The 25,257-nt window shown below is 40.2% G+C and overlaps 1 protein-coding gene across 1 annotated transcript in view; it reads right to left on the minus strand.

The window, feature by feature from the left end:
• Nucleotides 1-19,192, minus strand: part of Glb1l3 (galactosidase beta 1 like 3) — a 43,315-nt gene extending 24,123 nt beyond the window's left edge. Inside the window, exons 1-9 of the mRNA XM_021172421.1 lie at nucleotides 18,931-19,192; nucleotides 18,168-18,269; nucleotides 17,801-18,013; nucleotides 13,018-13,086; nucleotides 11,924-12,019; nucleotides 10,668-10,776; nucleotides 8,639-8,731; nucleotides 4,766-4,847; nucleotides 3,782-3,846 (exon numbers count right to left, since the gene is read on the minus strand). Coding sequence (XP_021028080.1) covers nucleotides 3,782-3,846; nucleotides 4,766-4,847; nucleotides 8,639-8,731; nucleotides 10,668-10,776; nucleotides 11,924-12,019; nucleotides 13,018-13,086; nucleotides 17,801-18,013; nucleotides 18,168-18,269; nucleotides 18,931-18,944 — 843 coding nt within the window. The 5' untranslated portion in view covers nucleotides 18,945-19,192. The remainder of the gene's footprint in view (nucleotides 1-3,781; nucleotides 3,847-4,765; nucleotides 4,848-8,638; nucleotides 8,732-10,667; nucleotides 10,777-11,923; nucleotides 12,020-13,017; nucleotides 13,087-17,800; nucleotides 18,014-18,167; nucleotides 18,270-18,930) is intronic.
• Nucleotides 19,193-25,257: the final 6,065 nt, after the last annotated feature.

The raw sequence follows: 25,257 nt of genomic DNA on the forward strand, positions 1-25,257 counted from the left end.
CCTAATTTAAAATATCAGAAATGAAAAAGAGACATAACAACAGAACCTGAGGAAATCCAAAACATCATCAGATCCTACTACAAAAGGCTATACTCAACAAAACTGGAAAAACTGGATGAAATGGACAACTTCCTAGACAGATACCAGGTACCAAAGTTAAATCAGGATCAGATTAATAATCTAAGCAGTCTCATATCCCATAAAGAAATCAAATCAGTCATTAATAGTCTCCCAACCAAAAACAACCCAGGACCAGATGGGTTTAGTGCAGAGTTCTATCAGATCTTCAAAGAAGACTTAATTCCAATTCTCCTCAAACTATTCCACAAAATAGAAACAGAAGGTACTCTATCCAATTCATTCTATGAAGCCACAATTAGTCTGATACCTAAACAACACAAAGATCCAACAAAGAAAGAGAACTTCAGACCAATTTCCCTTATGAATATCGATACAAAAATACTCAATAAAATTCTCAAAAACCGAATCCAAGAATACATCAAAACGTTCATCCCTCATGACCAAGTAGGCTTCATCCCAGGGATGCAGGTATGGTTTAATATACGGAAATTCATCAACATAATACACTAAATAAACAAACTCAAAGACAAAAATCACATGATCATCTCGTTAGATGCTGAGAAAGCATTTGACAAAATCCAACACCGTTTTATGATAAAAGTCATGGGAAGATCAGGAATTCAAGGCCCATACTTAAACATAATAAAAGCAATCTACAACAAACCAGTAGCCAACATCAAAGTAAATGGAAAGAAGCTGGAAGCAATCCCACTAAAATCAGGGACTAGACAAGGCTGCCCACTTTCTCCCTACCTATTCAATATAGTACTTGAAGTCCTATCCAGAGCAATTTGACAACAAAAGGAGATCAAGGGGATACAAATTGGAAAGGAAGAAGTCAAAATATCACTTTTTGCAGATGATATGATAGTATATATTAGTGACCCTAAAAATTCCACCAGAGAATAACTAAACCTGATAAACAGCTTGAGTGCAGTAACTGGATATAAAATTAACTCAAACAAAGCAGTGGCCTTTCTCTAAACAAAGGATAAACAGGATGAGAAAGAAATTAGGGAAACAACACCCTTCACAATGGTCACAAAAAAATATCAAATACCTTGGTGTGACTCTAACTAAGGAAGTGAGAGATCTGTATGATAAGAACTTCAAGTCTCTGAAGAAATAAATTAAAGAAGATCTCAGAAGATGGAAAGATCTTCCATGCTCATGGATTGGCAGGATTAATATAATAAAAATGGCTATCTTGCCAAAAGCAATCTACAGATCCAATGCAATCCCCATCAAAATCCCAACTCAATTCTTCAAAGAGTTATAAAGGGCAATTTGCAAATTCATCTGAAATAACAAATAAACTAGTATTGCCAAAACTATTCTCAACAATAAAAGAACCTCTAGGGGAATAACCATGCCTGACCTCAAGCTGTACTACAGAGCAATTGTGATAAAAAAAAAAAAAAAAAAAAAAAAAAAAAAACTGCATGGTACTGGTACAATGACAGACAGGTAGATCAATGGAATAGAATTGAAGACCCAGAAATGAACCCACACACCTATGGTTACTTGATCTTTGACAAGNGAGCTAAAACCATCCAGTGGAAAAAAAGACAGCATTTTCAACAAATGGTGCTGGCACAACTGGCGGTTATCATGTAGAAGAATGCGAATTGATCCATTCTTATCTCCTTGTACAAAGCTCAAGTCTAAGTGGATCAAAGACCTCCACATAAACCCAGGGACAATGCAATTTATAGAGGAGAAACTGGGGAAAAGCCTCGAAGATATGGGCACAAGGGAAAAATTCCTAAACAGAACAGCAATGGCCTATGCTGTAAGATCAAGAACTGACAAATGGGACCTCATAAAATTGCAAAGCTTCTTTAGGGCAAAAGATACTGTCAATAAGATGAAAATGCCACCAACAGATTGGGAAAGGTTCTTTACCAATCTTAAATCTGATATGGGTCTAATATCCAATATGTACAAATTGCTCAGGAAGCTGAACTCCAGAAATTCAAATAACCCTATTAAAAATGGGGTACAGAGCTAAACAAAGAATTCTCAACTGAGGAATACCAACAGGCTGAGAAGCACTTGAAAAAATGTTCAACATCCTTAATCATCAGGGAAATGCAAATCATAACAACCCTGAGATTCCACCTCACACCAGTCAGAATGGCTAGGATCAAAAAGTCAGGTGACAGCAGGTGCTGGCGAGGATGTGGAGAAAGAGGAACACTCCTCCATTGTTGGTGGGATTGCAAGCTTGTACAACTACTCTGGAAATCCGTCTGGAGGTTCCTCAGAAAACTGGACATAGTACTACCGGAAGATCCTGCAATACCTCTACTGGGCATACACCCAGAAGATGTTCCAACTGGTAATAAGGACACTTGTTCCACTATGTTCATAGAAGCCCTATTTATAATAACTAGAACCTGGAAAGAACCCAGATGTCCCTCAACAGAGGAATGGATACAGAAAATGTGGTACCTTTACACAATGGAGTACTACTCAGCTATTAAAAACAATGAATTTATGAAATTCTTAAACATATCTGGAGGATATCATCCTGAGTGAGGTAACCCAATCACAAAAGAAATCACTTATGCACTCACTGATAAGTGAATATTAGCCCAGAAACCTAGAATACCCAAGATACAATTTGCAAAACACAAGAAACTCAAGAAGAAGGAAGACCAACACGTGAATACTTCATTCCTCCCTAGAATATGGAATAAAATACCCATGAAAGGAGTTACAGAGACAAATTTTGAGCTAAGACAAAAGGATGGACCATCCAACAACTGTCTCACCTGGGGGTCCATCCCATAATCAGCCACCAAACCCAGACACTATTGCATATGCCAACAAGATTTTGCTGACAGGACCCTTATATAGCTGCCTCTTGTGAGGTTATGCCAGTGCCTGGCAAACACAGAAGTGGATGCTCACAGTCATCTATATGATGGAACACAGGGCCCCCAATGGAGGTGCTAGGGAAAGTACCCAAGGAGCTAAAGGAGTCTGCAACCCTATAGGTGGAACAACAATATCAACTAATCAGTACCCCCCAGAGCTCGTGTCTCTAGCTGCATATGTAGCAGAAGATGGCCTAGTCGGCCATCATTGGGAAGAGAGGCCCCTTGGTCTTGCAAACTTTATATGCCCCAGTACAGGGGAACGCCAGGGCCAAAAAGTGGGAGTGAGTGGGTAGGGGAGCAAGGCAGGGGGAGGGTATTTGGGACTTTTGAGATAGCATTTTAAATTTAAATAAAGAAAATGTCTAAAAAAATATATATACACCCATTTCCTTCCAATTCTTGAATACACCTGTAATCCACCAATATCTCTTCTGGGTTTTCAGTATGGCAACAAGCACAGAATCCCAACATTCTAGTCAAAGCACCAACAGATGAGAACAAGCTTCCCACTGGCCGACTCCCTAACTGTGTCTTCTGAGAGGAAGGATGTCATTTGCTCCCCCATGATATATTCATTTCTCATCTGACATAAGTCCCTCATGCTTTTCAGAGTAATCTCACTAACATAACCCATCAATGGAGATGATGGTTAAAGTTTCTTTTCACCATTTCTCACCAAGTGGCTTTGAACCCCACCAAGGTTCAGGGTAAAATGGTTATATCTGTATCACCTCCTGTGTTCTTTAACATCAGTTTCATAGTTAACGAGATCTTGAGAAAAGACAAATAAAACTCTATGTTGCTTAAAATCTTACCTGCATTTTATGAAGCTTAATAAAGGAATCCTTAGTAAATGAATTCATATTGATAGTAGTCAATGCTGTAGAGAAAGAAGTACTTCTGAAACATTCTGACAAAGATCATCAGAAACTTGGGGTGTGGGTGGAAACAGGATGAGTAAAAGTAGTAACAAGATGCTGTTTGTAACCCATTTTGGAAAACACAAAGGACTGCCATAACTATTGCCAAATCATCTATGCAGGAACACTATCTTTTTTAATTTAACCACACTTTGTACAAATAGGTGGACCAAGGCAAGGCAGCTAACATAACAATGCCTAGAAACTAAAGGAAAGTTTCTGATCCCAGTTTTAAAACTTTCCAAGGTATGGTAATAGGATCAAAGCTATACACCCCCCCCAAAAAAAAATAAAATAAAATGAAAGCAGTTCACAATAGCTACCTATATGCACTAAAGATCACCTCATCATGTTTTCTGGACCAAACCACATGCTCATATCTTGGTAATTTCCCATACTATTATCACTTTGGGGTTCAACTAAACTCTTTGGGATCTTCCAAGTATCTACCTTGAGTAGACTAAGATTTATGATGCCAGAACTGAGAATGTAGCCATATACTGTGTGTCATTTACATCCATTCTATTGTTCCCTGTGAGACTATCCATGATGATGGGATGTGCAGGGATCTAAACAATGTCCTGCACCAGCCTAGATCCCTACCTATGGAAATTATTTTAAAAATTAAAAGATGTACTCAAAGTGAAGAGCTCCATCAGTGCTCTGTTCAAAGGGGGGGTTGGATCACACATGTGGTGTTTGGACTCTTAGCTTTAATGTTGAACTTCGTTTTGTATTATATCAAATCTCTGGGATTCATTTCAATTGACATGAGAAAGAGGATCATATATGCATCTGGTTCTCTTTGGTACTTTTTTACAGTTTCTATTGGCTGGCTAAGAGCCTTGGTTGTCCTATAAAATGACTATAAATCAGTACCTCCATTGACAGAGCCAATCTGAATTCCATCCTTATCATCTGAGGTCAAGAGGAGCTCTACAATCCCTCTCTTCAGCAAAGCCTGTTAAGAAAATGAATGTTATGAACCCACTTTTCTTTCTCTCATGGGAAAGAACAGATATTGTAAAATTAAATAACACAGACAGTTTGGTTCAGATGGAGATACTGTGAACTACAAAACAGGTATATGCAATGTCTCCCAAATATGCATATGGAAAAAAAGATTGGTACTCAGCATGATGCTTGTGGGAGATGGTAGATACTTTAAAAAGTGGAGAGGCTTTTAGGTCATTGGCAGTATGTTCTGAAAGGAGACTGATGGTGGTCCAATTTCTTTCTCTTTCCTTGCACTACCAGATCAGGAGGTAAGTGGTTTGATTCTCTCTCGATTCGTGTGGTGATATGCATTGTCTTTCAACACAAATCCCACTAGAGATAACCAATCGTGGGCTGGAGTTACAAAGCTATGGGTCAGCATAAGTCTATTCTGCTTATAGGTTAATTATTTCAAGTATCCTTTATTTTTTTTGGTTGGCATATATTCATTATACAGGATAGTAGGTTTCATCATGACTTTTCATACATGCATATGACTACTTTAATTTAAAGTATGTAAGGTATCTGTTGGAGCAGTGTGAAATTGACTAACACAGAAAGGCTCGAATGTAGAATGACCATCTACAATGTAGGCAATGAAGAAATTGTTATGTTAGACTCAGCTTGATGTAGTTCCAGTTGTTGCACTAAAGCAGTGGAGGCCTATGGGCCCTGGCATCCATGGTAAATGAGAGCTGCGTTTCTCAAAGGCCATACTATGGAAGTATATAAATTACAACAAAGAAATAAAAAATATCGAAGACATTTGGTGCTATTATAGTAGTTAAAAACTAGCTCCATTTTAAACTGAGTTTCAGACTAGTATGAGAAGGGGGGATGAAAGAAGAGAGAAGAAGAGAAAAGAAAGGGGAGGGGAGGGGAGGGGAGGGAAGGGAAGGGAAGGGAAGGGAAGGGAAGGGAAGGGAAGGGAAGGGAAGGGAAGGGAAGGGAAGGGAAGGGAAGGGAAGGGAAGGGAAGGGAAGGGAAAAACCCTGGAGTCAGCAGGACCTTATTCTTGCTCTTATGATTGTTGACCACGGGATGTCTAGAACATGGCCCTGAAGTCAGCCCTGTCAACAGCCAAGTTCTGAGAGCAATCTAATGAAGAGACTGAGCTCAGAGCCACTTGGTTTGCTTCCTAAAATTATTCTCCCTTCCTCTTATTATGTAATTGTTATCCTACAATATTAACTAGATGCTCATTCTGCTTCTGTAATCTCACTTAACCACTGCTTGTTCAGGAAAAGAATAAAACAAAAACAAAAAACATAACTCCTCATATAGCAGAAAATCCCAAGTTGAGACACTGGTGATTTGTGCCTTTAAGAACTCCATCACCAGTCTTCTACTTTTGCAGGAGCTCTCAGATTGGCAAAGAAGGCTATTGCCGCAACATTGCTGTAAATAAACCTGTATTTTATGTTTTTAAATTATTATGTCTGTTGATCTCAAATTCTGAATTGTTATCAGGGAGAGGCTAACTTGGTTGGGTCCTAAGAGTACCAATCAACTTCACAAAGCTTAAACTCTGTATGGATTCTATCAACAAAAACAAGAAACCCTACTATATCTGTAGCAAGGGGGAGCTATATTCTGAAAACTCTGCTTGGACCATACAGCCTGGGAATCAGACAGATGTCTCAGAAAGCATGGGGTCTTCCTTGTGTACCTATTATGTTCATGTAGCCACATATAATCATAGACATGAAGTTAAGTGGTAACTATTGATACTAACACTAGTGTTAGTGTTGCTATTGATGTTTAAGATAGGGCTTCCTTCAGAATGGCTAAGATTAAAACCTCAGGTGACAACAGATGCTGGCAAGGATGTGGAGAAAGAGAGACACTCCTCTATTGCTGGTGGGATTTCAAGTTGGTACAAACACTCTGGAAATCAGTTTTGCGGTTCCTCAGAAAAATTGGTACTACCAGAGGATCCAGCAATACCACTCCTGGGCATATACCAGGAAGATCCTCCAACATATAATAAGGATACATGCTCAACTATGTTCATAGCAGCCTTATTTATAATAGCCAGAAGCTGGAAACAACCCAGATATCCCTCAACAGAGGAATGGATACAGAAAATGTGGTTCATTAACACAATGGAGTACTACTCAGCAATTAAAAACAATGAATATATGAAATTCATAGGCAAACGGATGGATATGAAGGTTATCATCCTGAGTGAGGTAACCCAATCACAAAAGAACACACATGATATACACTCACTGATAAGTGGATATTAGCCCAGAAACCTAGAATACCAAGATACAACTTGCAAAACACAAGAAACTCAAGAAGAAGGAAGACCAATGCGTGGATACTTCATTCCTCCCTAGAATAGGGAATAAAATACCCATGGAAGGAGTTACAGAGACAGAGTGTGGAGCAGAGAGTGAAGGAATGACCATCCAGAGTCTGCCCCGCCTAGGGATCCATCCCATATACAACCACCAAACTCAGACACTATTGTGGATGCCAACAAGAGCTTGCTGACAGGAGTCTGATATAACTGCCTCCTGAGAGGCTCTGCCAGTGCCTGACAAATACAGAAGCCATCCATTGGACTGAGCACAGGTTCCCCAATAAAGGAACTAGAGAAAGTACCCAAGGAGCTGAAGCGGTTTGCCAGCCCCATGGGAGGAACAACAATATGAACTAACCAGTACTCCCAGAGCTCCCTGGGACTCATGTCTCTAGCTGCATATGTGCAGAGGATGGCCTAGTAGGTCATGAGTGGAAGAAGAGGCCCTTGGTCCTGTGAAAGTTCTATGCCCCAGTATAGGGGAATGCCAGGGCCAGGAAGCAGGAGTGGGTCGGATGGTGAGCAGGGAAAAGGGGAAAGGGATAGGGGGTTTTTGGAGGGGAAACCATGAAATGGGATAACATTTGAAATTTAAATAAAGAAAATATCTAAATAATAATAAATAAATAAATAAATAAATAATGCACTAAATCTTCTTAAATTTTTTACATGTCTTCTTTAAATACCACCAAATGAGGTTAGAGAGATGACTGTGGTTAAAATCATTTACTGCTATTCCAAAGGACCCAAGTATGGTACCCAGCACACACACTAAGCAGTTCTCAACCTTCTATAACACCAGCTTCAGAGACTCTGACATGCCTTCTGGTTTCCAATGTATTATAAAAGATAGGGCTTCCTATAGCCTAGGCTCCCTTTGAACTTGCTCTGTAACTGAGGATGCTCTTGAGCTCTTGATCCTCCTGCCTCTGCCTCCCACAAGCTGAGATTGCAGGTGTACACGGTCACACCCAGTTTTTTTAAACAATCAAGAAAAATAATATTAGCTGAACAACTATGACTGAGTTCAGGCCATTCATTCCCAATTTCTGTGTTGGAAGTAAACAAAACGTAGATGGATCAGAAAGCTCCTGAAACGGGAGATTCCTAAGGCTCCTCCCCAAAGTTTCATAAGCAGTAACAGCTGCTGTGGAGGGGAGATTATAACAGGTCAGATTACCTGCAAGTCATGTGGCAAGCTCCAAAGATAGCACAGTTTAGCTTTTCAGTGATGCAGCTATCTTTGAACCTCCCATGCTCCTATAAGAAACTCCAATAGACTCACTGATTCACTAAGCTAGCCTTGGGTGGAATCGTTTCTTCATTCTGTCATCAGTATTTTAACAAGTTTGTTCACATCTCTCCAAGAAAAGTCACATGTCACCCACGGAAAGACACAAAATTAAGAAAAAGACATAAAAGTGTAGATGCAAAGCAACGATCCTTACCTTCTTCAAGTAACTCATGTAGTTCTTATCCTTTTGAAATGAACCATATTCATTCTCTACTTGGACAGCAATAACAGGACCACCATGGCGGTACTGAGAAGCAAACACACGACAGTTGAAGGACAATCTTTCTATTGGAGCAAACACCTGGAGTCCAGGATGCTAATAACGACACCAGAACTGATGTGGTGCTTTCTCTCAGATCTGCTGGAGACAGGCATCGTCATTCATCTTTAGGCACACAAGCTCCTGAAGGTGTCTTACCTTTCACAATGTTTTATGGCTATAGGAGCAAGAGTTTATTTTCTATTTCTCATATTCATTAGCTGTGAGCTCTCAATCCCACAAACCCACTTCCATATCTCACTACCCACCTTCCCACCTAATCTATTACATAGGCTTCCTATCCACTCCCACAACCCCTGTGAGCAGGAACTTCACACAGCTCTCTTTTATGTACCTTCCTCTTTGCCTTCTAAACAGACTGGTTTCCATTTTCCCATCGTCATAGAAGCTGCACAGAGCCTGTGCTCAGTAAGAACTAACTGGATGCTATCAGTATCCAAGAAGAAAACAGTTGGTTTCACAGGCCATCAGCATCTCATCCTCAGCTGCAAGGATGACATTTTTAAACACCTTTTTGGAAAATTCCTGAGAATTGGCTATCTTCCCTGTCTCAGGCTATATCAATAAGTTTATTATTTAACTCACAGTCATACTTTTAAGAGACATTTATATTTTACTTATCAAACCAAAGAACATTATAAAAACTGGACAATTGGTGTCTTACAAATTGTATGGCATGATATAAGGACATTAATGTCACGTCTCAGTCTGTGCTGCAGGCTGACTATAAAAATGAAAGACATCATTTTCTTCAAGCATCAGCTATCCTGTAAAGAATGGAGGGGCACAGTGTCTGTGTTTTTCTCACTGGGAGATACCAAACCAGAAACAGTAATCGCATAGATACAAACTGATGCACAAAATCAACCACATCATGTATTATAAACTGAAAACTTCCATGCATAAAGCTGAAAACTTCCAATATCTGTGAATAGAACAAAAGCATGTAAGAATGACAATGTTCAGATATAGTTTCTCAAGTGGCAAGAAAACACCTACAGGGAGTTCTGTGCTTTGTGTTAAAAGAACATGCAAATTTTGGGGGGTTATATAAAAGTATGGTTAAGAAAAATGCTTGTCTCCTAAAGAGACAAATAAAATAGTGTGGGGCATGAGAAGAATTTATTTTACACACACACACATACACACACATTGTAGTATTGCATTTCCCCCAAAATTTACCAGCTAAAATAACAGGAGTAATTTAGAGTAGCCACTATCAATGAGCTGATTAGTGAACTTAGCAGGTATCCGGTACATATAGTCACTTGGAACAACCTTTTGTAGTACCTCTGTTTCATATGATGTCTTTTTCAAAGGTCTGGGGCAAAGCCACAAGGATCAAGTCAAGATTCCATGCTTAACTTGAGGGTCTAGATCTAACTTGTAAGACAATCCATTTGGTAGCCTAGAGCAACTGGGAATTGCCTACTTGGTGGTAAGCCACAAGTATTTCCCCAAAGTAAATGTTGTTAGATCGCATATCTTCTAGCAGACCTTCCACCCATCAGAAATCAGACCAAGCTTTCTTGTACTCTCTGAGACAGAGAATAAAGTATGCTGTGGCAGTCTAAATTACAATCTTACTTTAGTGTTTTCCTGCCTGTGACTCTTGACATACAGGCTAGGTCAAGCTGGTCACTTAGTATGGAGCTCATCTAACCCCTCCAAACACAAAACAATAAAATTTATAATAGTCATAAACTCCCCTGTCTTTTAGAATTGGAAACTCTTCCTTTAAGATGCTATCATGCTGCCTGTGATGCAATGCTAATGCTCTTCTAACTTCAGTGTATGATTTTTCCAACCCTGTTAATAAAGTACTTTCATTTCTACAACACTCCCCCGCCTGCTTTTTTTTTTTTTTTTTTTTTTTTGATGAATTTAGAAAGAACATTTTCACCTGGAGAGGAAGTATTTTGGGAATCAGATGATCAAAATACTTATCGACAGCCTCAATAAAGCCTTTGTTGGTTGTTCTCAGATCTGCCACAGGATTGCGCAGAAGCCAGCTAGGGACAAGAGGCAAAACATTAGTATGTGAAGCAGGAAGCAGGAGACAGGATGGATCTGGCCAGCAGAGCACAACAGATCTCTCTGCTCAGAGCCACCTATAGCTTGTATGTCTCTGTCCACACAATGACCGTAGCACCAGAATGCTCAAACTGTTCAGGGAATCTGTATCACATGGTCCCAGCTCTAATAAGTTAGGCTGAAAGACTGACTCTGGCAATGCTTCCGAGTCCTAGTATTTTTTCCACACTTCCCTTCAGCTCTTTAGAATATGGTCCCTTAGCCCTTTGAATGGTCTCTACTCCTCAGGCACAGGGTCACATTTTCCTCAAATACCTAAGACTTCAGGCAGAATAGTAGTTCCCAGGCCAATCAACTAGGCAGGGAAGGGTCAGGCTCCTGAAGGCATTCAAGCAGAAACTGGTTTCTCCAATACTCCTACAATGTAGGCTCATGATTTTTTCATGTGTCACCTAGTTGTAGCAGAGCCTTATCTTAAAGAAAAGCTTTGTTTTATTTTCTGACCTTAGGAGCAACGAGGCTCACCTAAAAGCAGAGCCTAGAAGGACACGTGTCCAGACACTGAGAAGGATGACAGAAGAGAACCCTGTGCCTCTATCTACTGGACTGAGGGAAGGTGTCATCGTAAAAGAACAAGTCAGAAAAGCAAGAAGACAGAGAAGGAGCTGAGATCTCAGTGTATAGAAAAAGGTCACCTGCCTTCAACCAGAGACACAACTGAGGTCTCTAGAAGAAGCACAGTAGTTGTGATCATATTCCTCTAGAGCCTTGATTCCCTTTCTTTCAGTTCATGAAAAGAATTCACATGTGCATTACACCTTTTCAGTGGAACAACAAGATGGCAAGCCCTGTATTCCTAAATCTGTCTTTATACTGGTCTTAATCGCCACATATTCAATGCACCAAGACCCACATCACCAGTATGCTTCTGAAAAACAGGATGTCAGAGGCATCTAAATCTCCCCCACTCTCCAGATATCATTCCACTATCGGGGCAGGAAGTACAGAGTTCAATTTAAAACAATTAGTGACAGTGACAACTATACTTACTTGCTTGAAAAATTACTTACTGCAAAGTAAAACACCTTACTAAGTCACAACATGGACTCACTCATGGTAGCTCACCTAGGTAATCCACCCAGGTCAATCTCAGCACAGATGTATGGTCCTGGTCGAAGAATCACCCACAGCCCAATAGTCTTAGCAAGCAAAACATAGGCCCTAGAAAGAGAAACAAAGTCAGCCCCTTTCTGGATGGTCCAAAGAGGCTGGGTATAGAGGGAGCCCACAGACACCACAGGGTGTAGAGATGTCATCATCTTCCTTCCCTTTCTCTCTCAACCAGAGGTGAGTTGGGGCGGCTTCTCCTCAAACAAACATTGTAGACATAATGTTTGTGCACTGTGAAAAGATTATACTTGTATTATTCAAATGCTAATTTCTGTGCCCCCATATCTGGTCACAATACTTATTCTGAGAATCTTCTGTCCCGATGTTGTGTAAACATAGCTCCCAAATTATTTTCTGATTAGTCAATAAAGCTAGCTGCTCAGTCAGTGACTGAGTAGGGGACAGAAGAGGGCTGGATCTCCTCCCAGCCAGAAGTTGGAGGGGGTGGGGGAGAGCAGAAGAAGTGAGGATTATCCACGGGGAGAGAGTCCTGGAGTTGGGATAAGAAAACACCTGGAGCGCAGAGTGTCAGGTCAGTACTAAAATTCATGTATCAGGGAATTTGACTGGGAAGTAGCCAGATTAGTTTAGGGGGTTAAAAGACGGTAATACTGCTCAGTCGTTGCACACTTAAAGCTGTAGAAATAAATCTAGTTTCAGTCTCAATTATTTGTGAGCTAGCTAGGTTAAGAGGAAAACTTCATAACACACTTTATTTTTTAAAAAAGAAAAGATTAACAGAATGTATCAGAATGTATCTCTGCCACATGGAGGAGGCCAGAGACCTGTGAGATGGGTCTGCACTAGCTCCAGGCATCACAATGGGGAAAATGGGGGGTCAGAAGCTGCAAGATGAAAAGCCATGACTAGGGAATATCCAAATTCTGGGTTGCAGACCCTGCAAACAACACTTCAGACTCAGGCCCTCTCTGTTCTCAAAGTAGAACTGAGACATACTGAGGGCTTCTCTTCAATCTCCAGTATCTGCACCCCCGCCCCCCAGGAATATCCTCCTTGGGTCAGCTCACAGAGGCAGAAAGACCACATACTCCAAGTCCAGGATTTCAGAGAAGTCAAATTTCCCCCTCTCTTGCTCATGGAGGTTCCATGGGATGTAGCTGGAAGAGGGGACAGAGAAATACAATAAGCATCATATTACCCCCTATTCATACAGTGGCCAGACCAAGCTCCAGTGTATCTCTATGTTGCAGTGAGTTGAAGTTTCCAATGAAAATTAACCTCTGCTATGCAGACAGATCCATGTTTTCCCTATTATCCAATATGTTTCAGTATGCCAATTATTCTAGGTTTCTACAAGTTTATATGTTTTTCTCTCATAGACCTACTCTGTAAAATAACTATCAATCATATAGAGAATGAGAAAAAATAAAAATGTATACAGCTCTTAATAATTATTTCTAAGAATGAATTAAAATAAGAATAGTATTTGTGCAGTGGGAAAATTGAAGTGATAAAAGTGTTGTATGATATTGTGACTGACTGACTTTAAGATGGAGGAATGAAAATGTTGGTCTGTTGAAAATAATACCCATGTATAGTTGTAAACTTGTGAGAACACAATGAGAGTGATAAATGCTACTTATAAGTAACTAAGGAAAATGTATGCAAAAATTTGTTTTCTTTCTTCTTTTTTTTTTTTTTTTTTTTTTTTTTTTTTTTTTTTTTTTTTTTTTTGGTTTTTTGAGACAGGGTTTCTCTATGTAGCCCTGGCTGTCCTGGAACTCACTCTGTAGAGCAGGCTGGCCTCAAACTCAGAAATCCGCCTGTCTCTGCCTCCCGAGTGCTAGGATTAAAGGTGTGTGCCACCACCCCCGGCTCAAATATTTGTTTTCAGTGTAGATAAGATAAAATTGTTCCTGCAACTAATAGCAAGCAAATATGTTCTTAATTTGCAAATAGATATGCAAATGGAGAGAAAAGATCCATCCAGAAAATACACTATCATGACTTTCTATCCTCTTAGTAACATAGCATTGAGTAAAAAAGAGAAGAGATATCTGAGAGAAAAGATGGATGAATCAGCTTCACAGCCAGAGTTGGGTGAATGAAATGCCTAAGAAGCAAAGACAGCAAAGAGCAAAGGAACGATAAGGATATAGATTTAACTAAACATCAGGATCTGTGTGGGGATGACAGGGAGAGCAAGTGCTTGTCCCACAAGTGTGAGGACCAGAGTGAAAATCTCCAGAACTCATGACTATAAAACCCACATGTGTGTCTCAAGCATCTTTAATCACTATGGTCCTATGGAGAAGAGGGAATCAGGAAAATGCAACTAAAAAGAATCAACAGAGATTATCAAAGGAAATTTCATTTACATTCCAAAAGTCCCATAGTGCCACAAAATTAGAAGGTGACAGCTATAAAAAGATAAAGATGAGAATACACAAATAAAAGGAAACATATCTCCAAGTAGCTAATGGATCAAGAAGAAAAGAAATCAACAAAATGTATAAAATATTTGAAAGAAAATGTCTTTTAAAGCAGCATATTCAACTCGGAAGAAAAGAAGATGTAAGGAGAGGAGATATTAAGTCAAATGACAAGGACATGGGGATTTGTGCGTAACTCAGAAACTGTGAAACAGAAAAGCTAATAGACAGAAATGAGCAACAAGGCTGCAAACTACTTGTTTAAGAAGACTAAAAAGCACAAAATGAGATTTAAAAAGGAAAAAAAAATGGCCCAATTATACAACACAATGTTTAGCTTCTAGTAAGTATAGGACAGAAAAATGGAAAATTTTTAGTCTGAGTAAATCCAAAGTAGAACAGAAAGGGAAAGACATAGACAAATGGGATATACTCGGGAGAAAGAGAAGACATGATTTCATAATTACTGAAAGTCCCTGAATCATCACCTCATAGCTATAGATTACATCACAGGATCTTACAGGTAAACTTTAATGAGCATTCACTGTAAAATTAAGTCCGTATAAATCATTTTCAAAGAATAGAAAAAGATTCATTCTAATACCTTATTTATAAAATTGAGATGAAGTATGTATAAGGGCACACATAAAATTTAAATCAATTTCAGCTATAGCTATAGATGAGCAAATTTATAATACACCTCTACTAAACCAAGTCTACTAGTCAATGGATGCACGTACACTTCTATTTGTCTTATAAGTAGAGTTTATTCAAGGACTCTAGGTGACTAAATATCAGCAAAATTGTAAATGTAAATCACCACTTCAAGAGGAGTGGAAAAAATTATATGATGCCACTAATAGCTCTTAGTAAAACTCAATAATTAGAGGCTGGGAATATAACCCACCAGTAGACTGCTTGCTAGTGCATGCAAGGTTTTTATCACCTGCATTGCAAAAGCTAGAGAAACTCAATTATTTCTGACTTAATCATTAGTGCGTTAAGTGAGCCACGCATCAGTTTGCTGCCTCTCAGCTTCCCATTTTCTTTGGTGGGTTTCAGTAAGTAGGTGTTAAGCTTTGCCACCAAAGCATGGTGGAGGACATACAAGAGGAAAGGTCTCTGATGCTCAAGCCATGTTTGTTGTTTTGCTCTGGCGCTATAGGATGAATGGATGAACAGTGTGTAGACATTTGAGGTCAACTGAAGAGGCAGCTTTCTTTCTTTTTTTTTTTTTTAATGCTCAATATACTATAACTCATGATGACCAATGAAGAATTAAAAAGGCAATGTGAAATTAAGTATTCTCGCATTCATATCACTAATATTATAGATGCAAAACATTATATATATATTTATATATAATGTATATATACAAATGTATTAATGTATATATATATATACACATTATTATATATTAAATGGCATTTTGCTGATAATTTTTGCACTCCTTCTCTTTCCATACATTAGAGATTGAGTTTCACGCAACTGAATTTATCTTTTTATTGATGTTTCTTAATAGATCTTCATGGGTTGATCATGCAAGTAGCAGACTTCTCTAATTAATCAAAAATATAATAAAGAAGTAAAAAACCCAGAAGAGGAAGAGGAAAAGAGAAAGAGAAGGATGAAGAGAGACAAAGGAGAAAAGGGAGAGAAGAAGAGAAAAAGAAAGGGAGGGAGGGAGAGAGCAGGAAAGGAAGGAGAGAGGGAAAGAGGGAGGGAGAGATGGACAGAGGGAAGGAAGGAGGAAACTCATTAGCAGTCTTATCTATGAAACCTTCAGGCTCTAATAGCACCAGTCTAGCAAGATGTGCCCATTGACCCAATAATTGCATGAATGGTAATGGGCTAACCAACTGATCTTTTACTGGATTTGAAGCCTGCTCCATAGGAGGTACCTCATGCCTACCTCTATAAACCTGGGCAGATGGCTAGAAAAATCATAGACTACAGGGAGGAAACTAGTACTATCAGTTTACTCAATAGAAATGTGGTCTACTTTGTTTTGTTTGGGCAGTTTTTTTGTTTTGTTTTTTCCTTTATTGAAAATAATCTCTTCTCACATAATATATCTTAATTGCAGTTTTCCCTCCCTCTACTCCTCCCATTTGTTTCTCATTTTCCATCTGGATTCGCTCCCTTCCTGTCTCTCATTAGAAAAGAAAGGGCTTTTAAAAGATAATAAAATATAACAATATAAAATATAATAAAAGAAAACCAAAAAAAAAAATGGAAAGACAAACTGAAAGAAAAGAGCCCAAGAGACGGCACACAAGTAAAGGACTGCTTGTTTGTACATTCAGGAGTTCCATAAAAAAAAAAAAAAGAACACTAAGCTGTAAGTTAATAAAGTTAACTTCTAAATACTCATGTCTGTATCCATATATTAGTGCTACTCCCAGCTTTCATTGAAGAATTTCTAACTGCAGCAGCTGGTCAAAGTGCTAAGAATAGGGAATGCTGCAGAGCTCAACTCTAAAAGGTTTGCCGGCATCACCCCTCCAAAGCTCAGGAAACTTCACCAGGGAGGAGATGGAACAAGCAGAAGGGTCAAAGGCTGAGCAGGTGTGTGGCAAATGACTTTTTCTGGCTACAACATAGCCATTGCACCCATGAGCTCAGTAGAGCTGTGATCACCTGCACAAGATTGTCACAAGACTGGACCTGTCCCCATTTCATCATGGGAGAAGGAAAGGTTTATGGATATGACAGGAACTATAGACAGTTAATGGTTGCTAGGGAAAGGACCATCACTTCCTTTAGTGGTGTGGCCACTGATAAATTACCCATGTCCCAGGAAATAACTTCCCATTCATGCTCATGCAAGGAGCCCTAACTAAAGTGAGTCTGTCACACCCATGAAGACATGAAAGTAGGAACACTATTTGTTGGGAAGAAGACTTTCAGTGGGAAGGTGGGGTTTAAGAATTTAATGGAAGGCAAAAATTACCAAACTTCACTATATGTGTATGAGATTGTCCGGGAATAAAAACAAAAACAAATACTATGTAGCTCTTCTAGAAGTTTCAGATTAAGATCTTGCATCACTAAAAATAAGAATATTAAAATGCATATCTGTAAGTAAATATATATATATTTGTGTATTATATATATATATATAATACACACACACATACACACATTTTATATAAAATGCCTTCAGCATGTCACTAAGGCTAGTGGCTCATAGATGATCCAATGGCATTTGCTGAAAAAGGACCCATCCTCTTATCAACTTTATCCAAAACTTTGATTGAAGAGCAAGCTACGTATGATATTTAAGTGGCAACTGGACACAAATGTAAAAGGACCAGCTGGAAATGGCTATTCTAGAGCTAAGCCTTCATATCGTGCTCTCAAAAACAGAACCCCAATTTTGCCAGTCTGCAGCTGTCTGTCAGGACATATGTCTTGAAGGTAGTAGTGGGGTACTCACGTAGTGACAGTGTTGAATCCACAGGCCTGCAGCTTCAACAAGCGGTCCTTCCAATACTCCCTGGGCACCCGGAAGTAGTGTATGGAGCCTCCAACGATCATGAATTTGTGACCTTCCAGGGTGAAGTATGCTTTACCCAGAGCATTGGTTTTAGTGCTAAGCCCTACAAATCTGTTCTTCAGCTCAGACGGGGTCAGATTAGACCAACTGAACCTAGATTGGAGGGGAAAAAGAAAAGGAGTATGCAGAAACAGCGGCAAACCTCTGCGACAGCGAGGCTCCTGTTAGCAGAACACAGGGGACTGCTTATGCCCCTTATTTTCCCCAGGAAAAGGGACGAAGCTTCCCACTCCCTACCCGCACCAACCTGGCAGGAGACTTAAACACCTCCTCTGAGTGAGGAGCAAAACCTGATAGGACAGTTGGCAGGAAGAAGATGGCCATGAATCTCTTCCAGGAACGATGCTTGCTGTAAGGAAAAGAGACAGTAACAGGGGAAACATGGTGGCCCCTTGAGTCACAAGGACTAGAAAGTTGCTTCAGAAACTTCTAGAGGCTTGTGGCAAAGGACATCCATCAGAGGCGTTCTCCCAGAGAACCTGGGATAAGGGAGGCTGTAGCTCCACCCGGTTCCACCCGAGTCCCCCAATTCCAGGACTCCCACAACCCCCCCCCCCCCCGCGTGCGCACTCGCCCCCATTGGACACATCACAACAGGACGAAGTTGGGCACTGGGCAGGGAAAGATTCAGGAAAGGTGGGACACTCCATGAACAGGATACAGGGAGGCTGGAAGGATTCAACCAAAGCACATATTCCCCATCCTCACCTCCCTGACATGCCCAGAGTCAATGTGCAGACCCACAGTAGGGTAGGGTAAGAGGGATTTCCAGAGGAAAGAGCTAGGGCAGAGAGACTTGAAAAAAAAGTCCTGGGTACTAGCACCACAAATCCTTGTGGGTGCCTGACTGGCTGACCTATAGAACACTGTGTGGGAAGTCTAGAGGCCTCCGGTGAGCATACTCAGGATGTTGGAGTCGGGGGGGAATTCAGGACGGGCATGTGCCTCAAAGAGCTGGCAGGGCCGGGGTCTTGGACTCTAGCAACGTCAGGGGAAGCAGAAAGGGTCACCTGAGGTATGCCATCACTGGAAGCCAGGGAGCGAAGGTCCTTGCAGCTCCTGCTTTCTCGGGTGCCTCAGACACACAACCTCCAGTCAGAACTTATGTCTGTCAGGCCTGATGCAGTGCCGATGGCTGGATGAAAATACGTCAAGAGTTGGGATGGGGAGGTGGGGAGGTGGGGAGGTGGTGTCCCACAACCTTGACACCATAATGCTACACCAGGCTTGCAGCCAGCATCTAGATCCAGGGTCTTCAAGAACAGTGTCCACAAGAAGCTATTGTCTCTGGTCCCTGTACAGCAGAGCCTGCAAGATATCCCAGCCTCCCTTTGTCCCCAAATGCCTATCGGCACTGGGAATAAAAAGGGAGTATCATCAGGGTTATCTCGGCCTTGGCTTCCTTAAACTGCAGCCAGCTGGCTCACAACACAAAGATCAGAGAGAGGAAGGAGCAAGAACAGAAGACTCCAGGAAATTCATACATCTGATAAGCACTTCGAGCAAAGTAACAGTTTACAAATCCACAGCCTTCCTATATACCAAAGACAGACTGAGAAAGAAATCAGGGAAACAAGTCCATTCCCAATCGCCTTTTTAAAAACTAGCGCCACAGGGGTGAACGATGTACTATTTTGTTAAGTACTCCCTCAGCCTGTGCCCTTCCTTTCGCTCCTACCACCCACTGATATGAATGTTAGTTAGGTCTTCTGTCATTTCCCAGGGGCTTCTGTGTTTCTGGACTTCTATTTGTGTATTCCTATTGTGGTTTCAGGTTTTGTGAATTCTTTTGCTCTTTTTAGCACATATAGTCTTTCTTCTATCCACTCCAGACCACGTGCTACAAGTTATAACAAGTGCAGAAAATAACCCAAAAATAATTACAATTTTTTTAAAAGGTCCAGCACCCAAACAAAACTATCCAAAAAAAACAAAAAAACAAAAAAACAAACAAACAAAAAAAAAAACCAAGAACAAACAAAGAAAAGAAAACCAGCCAGGCCACACACACACACACATTTAATGCCTGGTGATAGGATGCGTTAAAGGCCAGACACCAGACTCTGGAGGAAAAAATGCCAAACCTGCAAAGCAAGAAATAATACAAAAGAACACACTACACAGCTGGAAGGCAGGTGACAGGTACACAGCTGTGCACTCAGGCTTCTCTTCACTACCAAGACGGCGCCAGCCAGCTGTTCCAATGCCTTGCACGTGCTCACAACGGCAGAGTTCTCTTGAATGGCTCATGTTTCTATCCTCACAGTACCCTTCTCCAAAGACCATGATAACCTAAACAGAAGCAAGCATGTTCTTCCATAGCCAACGCCTTGGTAGTTCCTTCAAAGCATGTATCCCGTGTTAAAATGCTTACCGGCTTGTCCACTCAAGAGGCTGTGGATTAGCATAGCCTTTGAAAACAAATGTAGTGAAGAGAATATATTTCCCCACAACAAGCATATAAAGTTCCATCTCGAGTTCAGGAACTGCAAGGTTCTCTTCCAGGAATGGATTGTAATTTTGTTATACACACTTGGTTAGTTAGCATGCCCAAGGGTCCTTGCTCAACCCCAAGCACCTCAGAGATAAAGATTAAAGGAAAAAGTCTACTTTGGAGAGGACAAAAAGATATCATCATTCTTTAAAACTGATGCAGTCTCAAACAGGAAATCTTCTTGACTTCCTCAACAAATATGCCAAAAAAATTAATTATGACAAGATACGGAAATTGTCCCTTAGTAACTTCACTACCCTGCTCCCACTGTGGGCAGTGCTCTGCACTCTGTATCCTTTTGAGAATTAACTGACCATGGCCAATGCGTTCTCCTTCATCTCTACAGAAAAGGGAAACAGTAGCCTAGAACTTTACATTCTCAAAGGCATTTATGTTGACCTCAATAGCACTATGAATTGTAAGCCTATGTTCATAGAGTGCTCCTGCAAGCACTCTACTGATGAGCCACACTCCAAGAGCCATGTAAGATGGATTTTAACTCTTTGTCTTGAGCAAAATTGAACCAATGAATTGGGATTTTATAATACCCCATTCCTATAAACCTGCACTTTGGGGAAAGCAGAGACTATATTATTACCTGCAATATACCTGAGAGGAGCCCAGCAAGAGTTCCTTCTCTTTCTTTTTTTTTAATTAAAAAATTTTATTGATTCTTTGTGAATTTCACATCATGTACCCCAATCACACTCATCTCCCTATCTCTTCATATCTACCCTCCTTCCTTGCAAAAGAAAAAAAAACACATAAAAATCAAAATCAAAAGATTAAAAACATCTCACCATTGAAGCTGCAGTGTACCACGGTGTGTCACACGAAACACCCTTCTGTTCATACAGCTTTATGCAAACGTTCATTGCAATGAGTCATCGGTCTGGTTCAATACCTCTAGCTTCTACTACACTATCAATATTGGTTCCACACTGGGACTACTCTCAGATAACCTGTTGTATTATAGAGATCCTGCAGATTGGTTCTGTAGGACCAGTGCCTTCACTCTCTACACAAGTTTATAAATGAACATAGATATTGGGGTTATGCTGGAGGCCAGTTCCAGCAGTCTTCTTTCTTCTTGTTGGTTTCTCTTGAGGCAACAAAGGTGGAAGAGAGTCGCAGGGGTAAAACTTGATCTTAAGAGATATTTAAGGTTGCTGTATAATAGTAAAACATTTACCTATCGTAAGTCTAAGTCACTTTGCTTCAGTAGCTTACCTGCTTGAGTTCCACTGAGGCCAGAAGCTGTAGTCTCTGGCATTTAACACCTTATGGTAAAGCTGCTGGGTGGGCAGGGGGTGGGGATTAAGTAAAGTAGCCTTTGTTCTATCTCAGCAAGAACTGCACAATTCTAACTTCCAGTCTGCTAGTTGAAGTCACAGGAAGAAAAAGGAATGTTTAAAAGTGGTTTTAGCTTTTATTTCTAAGTTCTTAGTTCTCCAAATATTTTCTATAAAAGTTTTCTCTTGTGCCCTAAAAAGTTCTGCTCTTCTCTTAATCTTGCTCTTTCCTCCTGCTCTCTTGTAACAATAATGCTCTTACTCTCAATGCCTTTTCCTCTAATGCTATGCCCTTACCTCTAAATTCTTCTTGAGTTCAGTTCTGTTTAAAAAAAAAAAAAAAAAAAAAAAGTCTTCTTTAGTCCTACTTTTTCTCTTTGTCCTCAGTACTTGAACATCTTTTAGAACACATGATCACATGGTAAAAAGTTCACCACAAGTTTACACATAAATTCAAATCATAAATCCAATAAGAAGTTTACAACAAGAATATTTACATTCATATCCATTGGGAGTAATTATCTGACTAAACATTCATCATCTGTCACCAGCTCTACAGGTTCACAGAGAGTTAAAAAACATAATTTTGTGACTATTAGTGAAGTTTGTATAGATAAACCCAGTCAAGATTTTATCTTCTGTTCTTACACCTATAGTAAATTAGTAGTTCCCTTTTTATGACCTTTGGATAATTGTTTTACAACTTCTTAGAATATACTCTAAGTTGTAGATGCCTGTTTGCTATCTCAGAAGCAATTAACTTGTGATATTTGAAAACTAACAGAGTTCTCACTGCAGTTTTGATTATCAGAGAGGACTTCATAACAGTCCTATTATTAAAGAGCTTAATAATTATGAATATAATTTTAGAAATTCTTATAGAATCATCATTAAGAATTAAGAAGTCAGCCAGGCAGTGGTGGCACATGCCTTTAATCCCAGCACTTGGGAGGCAGAGGCAGGTGGATTTCTGAGTTCAAAGCCAACCTGATCTACAGAGTGAGTTCCAGGACAGCCAGGGCTACAAAGATAAACCCTGTCTCGAAAAATCAAACAACAACAACAAAAATTTAAGAAGTCATCTATTTGTCTATATAGAATCACTACAAGACAGAACATCTTTGTTGTTCTGCAGAAATATGTTTAAAATATTAATACTACCAGGAAAAGCATATTAATAGCAGGAATCTTTCCTAAAATGAAATTCTCTTCCGCCTTATCTAAAAGAGCAAGTCCATTATAGATTTTAATTCATGACAGAACCATCTCAGGAAGATCACCTGCTAGTATTTAAGCTTCTAGATAGCTCCTGGCAGGGTAGGCCAACTCAGAGTCCTGGATCTGGGCCAGGGTAGAAGCTGAATTGGTAGTCCCCCAGTTCTCCTATGTCCCTAACAACAGAGCCAACTTTACTGTGCTGCCCAAGCAAGATGCAAGGTCCTGCTCTCCTGAGTGCTATGGCCAGTGAGAGACACAAAAAGCTCACCTGCCACACATAGAGGAGGGGGAGGGAGAAATCTTCTCTTTCTTGGTATATTTACTGACCTTAAGGTGGTTGAGATGGAACCTGGGAGAATAGAGCCTAAAATGAGATGGATTGAAGTCTCATGCAATAGCCAACTTGATTTAGAGAATCAGACAAGTTATGAAGAATCATATAAGTAAAACATACAATCATAAGAACAAGCCACACATAGCAAAAACATGTTTTTCCATAGAGGTATATAAATAAATAACAATAGCCTGTTGTGATGAATAATCCACATAAAACTCACTCCTATCATTACACCTGGAAGGAGCACAGTATTCCAAGGAAAGGGTTGTGTTTGGGAAGACATTGAAGTCACATGACTCTGGTCTTGTTTCCTGGGAGTTTCCTCACAAGCACTCAGAATTTCTCTTGCACAACTCCATTCTTTGACTATATTCCTACATCTCATTTCACTAGCCAATCTATTTCTTCCTTCTTTCATCCTGCCTTTGGGCTTTCCCTGGAACACTTAGAACTGGTGGTCAACCTCCATTGTAGGGAGATCAATCATCCATTCCAACATCCTTCAAGGCTTACAATCCCACATTCTCAGGAGGGTGGGGGCGGGGTCTAGGATGTACTCAGATCCTTGTATGAGAAGGACTTCTCATAGTTATATTGGGAAACCAAAGGTGATGGCAGTTGTCTGTATAATTCTAAAGACCTCAGTGACCTCCCTGACCAGCAGCACTCCTGGCACTAGAACTTTTGTTTAACAGCCCATGGCTCCTAAAAAGTGCTACCTCTTTAACCTACACTGTATGTTTAGACCTTGTGAAGTCCCTGTGCACGTCCAATTCTGTATTAGCATTCTCCTCTTGTCTTTAAATCTGGTTTTACATAAAAATAGAATTACCAACATCCTTCTGCTATAGGGGACTTACCTATGCACTACAGGGAACTCTGTAGCTGTCCAGAAGCCATAGAGAACTGAGTACACCTGAAAGGGAGGCTGGAAATGAAATAGGATGGGTGGGCAAGAGAAGAATGAAGCCAAGACAAAGTTCCTCTAATCAAGACTCAAAGTTTAATTTTCAGTTCTGAGTTTATATAGGCAGAACCCAAAGACCCATCCCTTTGTTCCAGCTGGATTGAGTTGCAAAGCAAGCTCAGCAGGTGGTCAACTCCTCAACACTCCATAGGAAATGCAAATGTGCCAAGGCCAGGTGCCAACTTCCACCAGGTTGTAAAACCATTGAAGGTTTGTAGCCTATTCAAGGCTGAGGGAAGGGCACAAGAACTCCAAGACTCAAAGATTCATGATTCTACTCTCACACACCCCTCCAAGTGACCATGTTGGTTATGGGGATTTCATTTCGGTCCACCTGCTCTTTCTCTTTCCCTGGTTCCTGGAAATGACCTCTCAGTTCCAGGCAGAAGCCACTTAGCTATCAGTTGTCCTCTAGCTTGTGGGAGCTTTCACTTTTCCTTCAATAATCTGTTTCTGCTTAAGTATTCAGTGTCTATACTTGAATTCTTTCAATGATGACACCAAGAACCATGGGGACCATCAGGTTCAGTGGCAGCCAGATGCAGAAAACCATGTTGAGCATTGTGTCCCATCTATTAGCATGCCTTCTTCCTTTCGGCCTCTAAAATTTCCTTTTTTTAAGAGTTATTTATTTATGTGAGTACACTGTAGTGTAGCTGTCTTCAGACACATTAAAAGAGGCCATCAAATCTTATTACAGATGGTTGTGAGCAACCATGTGAACTCAGAAGAGCAGTCAGTGCTCTGAACCGATAAGCCATCTCTCTAGCCCTAAAATTCCTTTTGACAGTTCACTTTTAGCAATTTCCCCTAGTACCACTGGAATCCAAATGTCTGTTCTTTCCTACAGACATGGAAATAGGCCTGAGGGCTGAAATTAATCAAGTGGAAACAAAAAGAACTATAGAAAAAAATCAACCAAACCAGGAGCTGGTTCTTTGAGAAAATCAATAAGATAGATAAACTCTTAGCCAGACTAACTAGAGGGCACAAGGATAGTATCCTAATTAACAAAATCAGAAATGAAAA

This window comes from Mus caroli, chromosome 9 (genome assembly GCF_900094665.2).
Source record: "Mus caroli chromosome 9, CAROLI_EIJ_v1.1, whole genome shotgun sequence".
Lineage (NCBI taxonomy): Eukaryota > Metazoa > Chordata > Mammalia > Rodentia > Muridae > Mus > Mus caroli.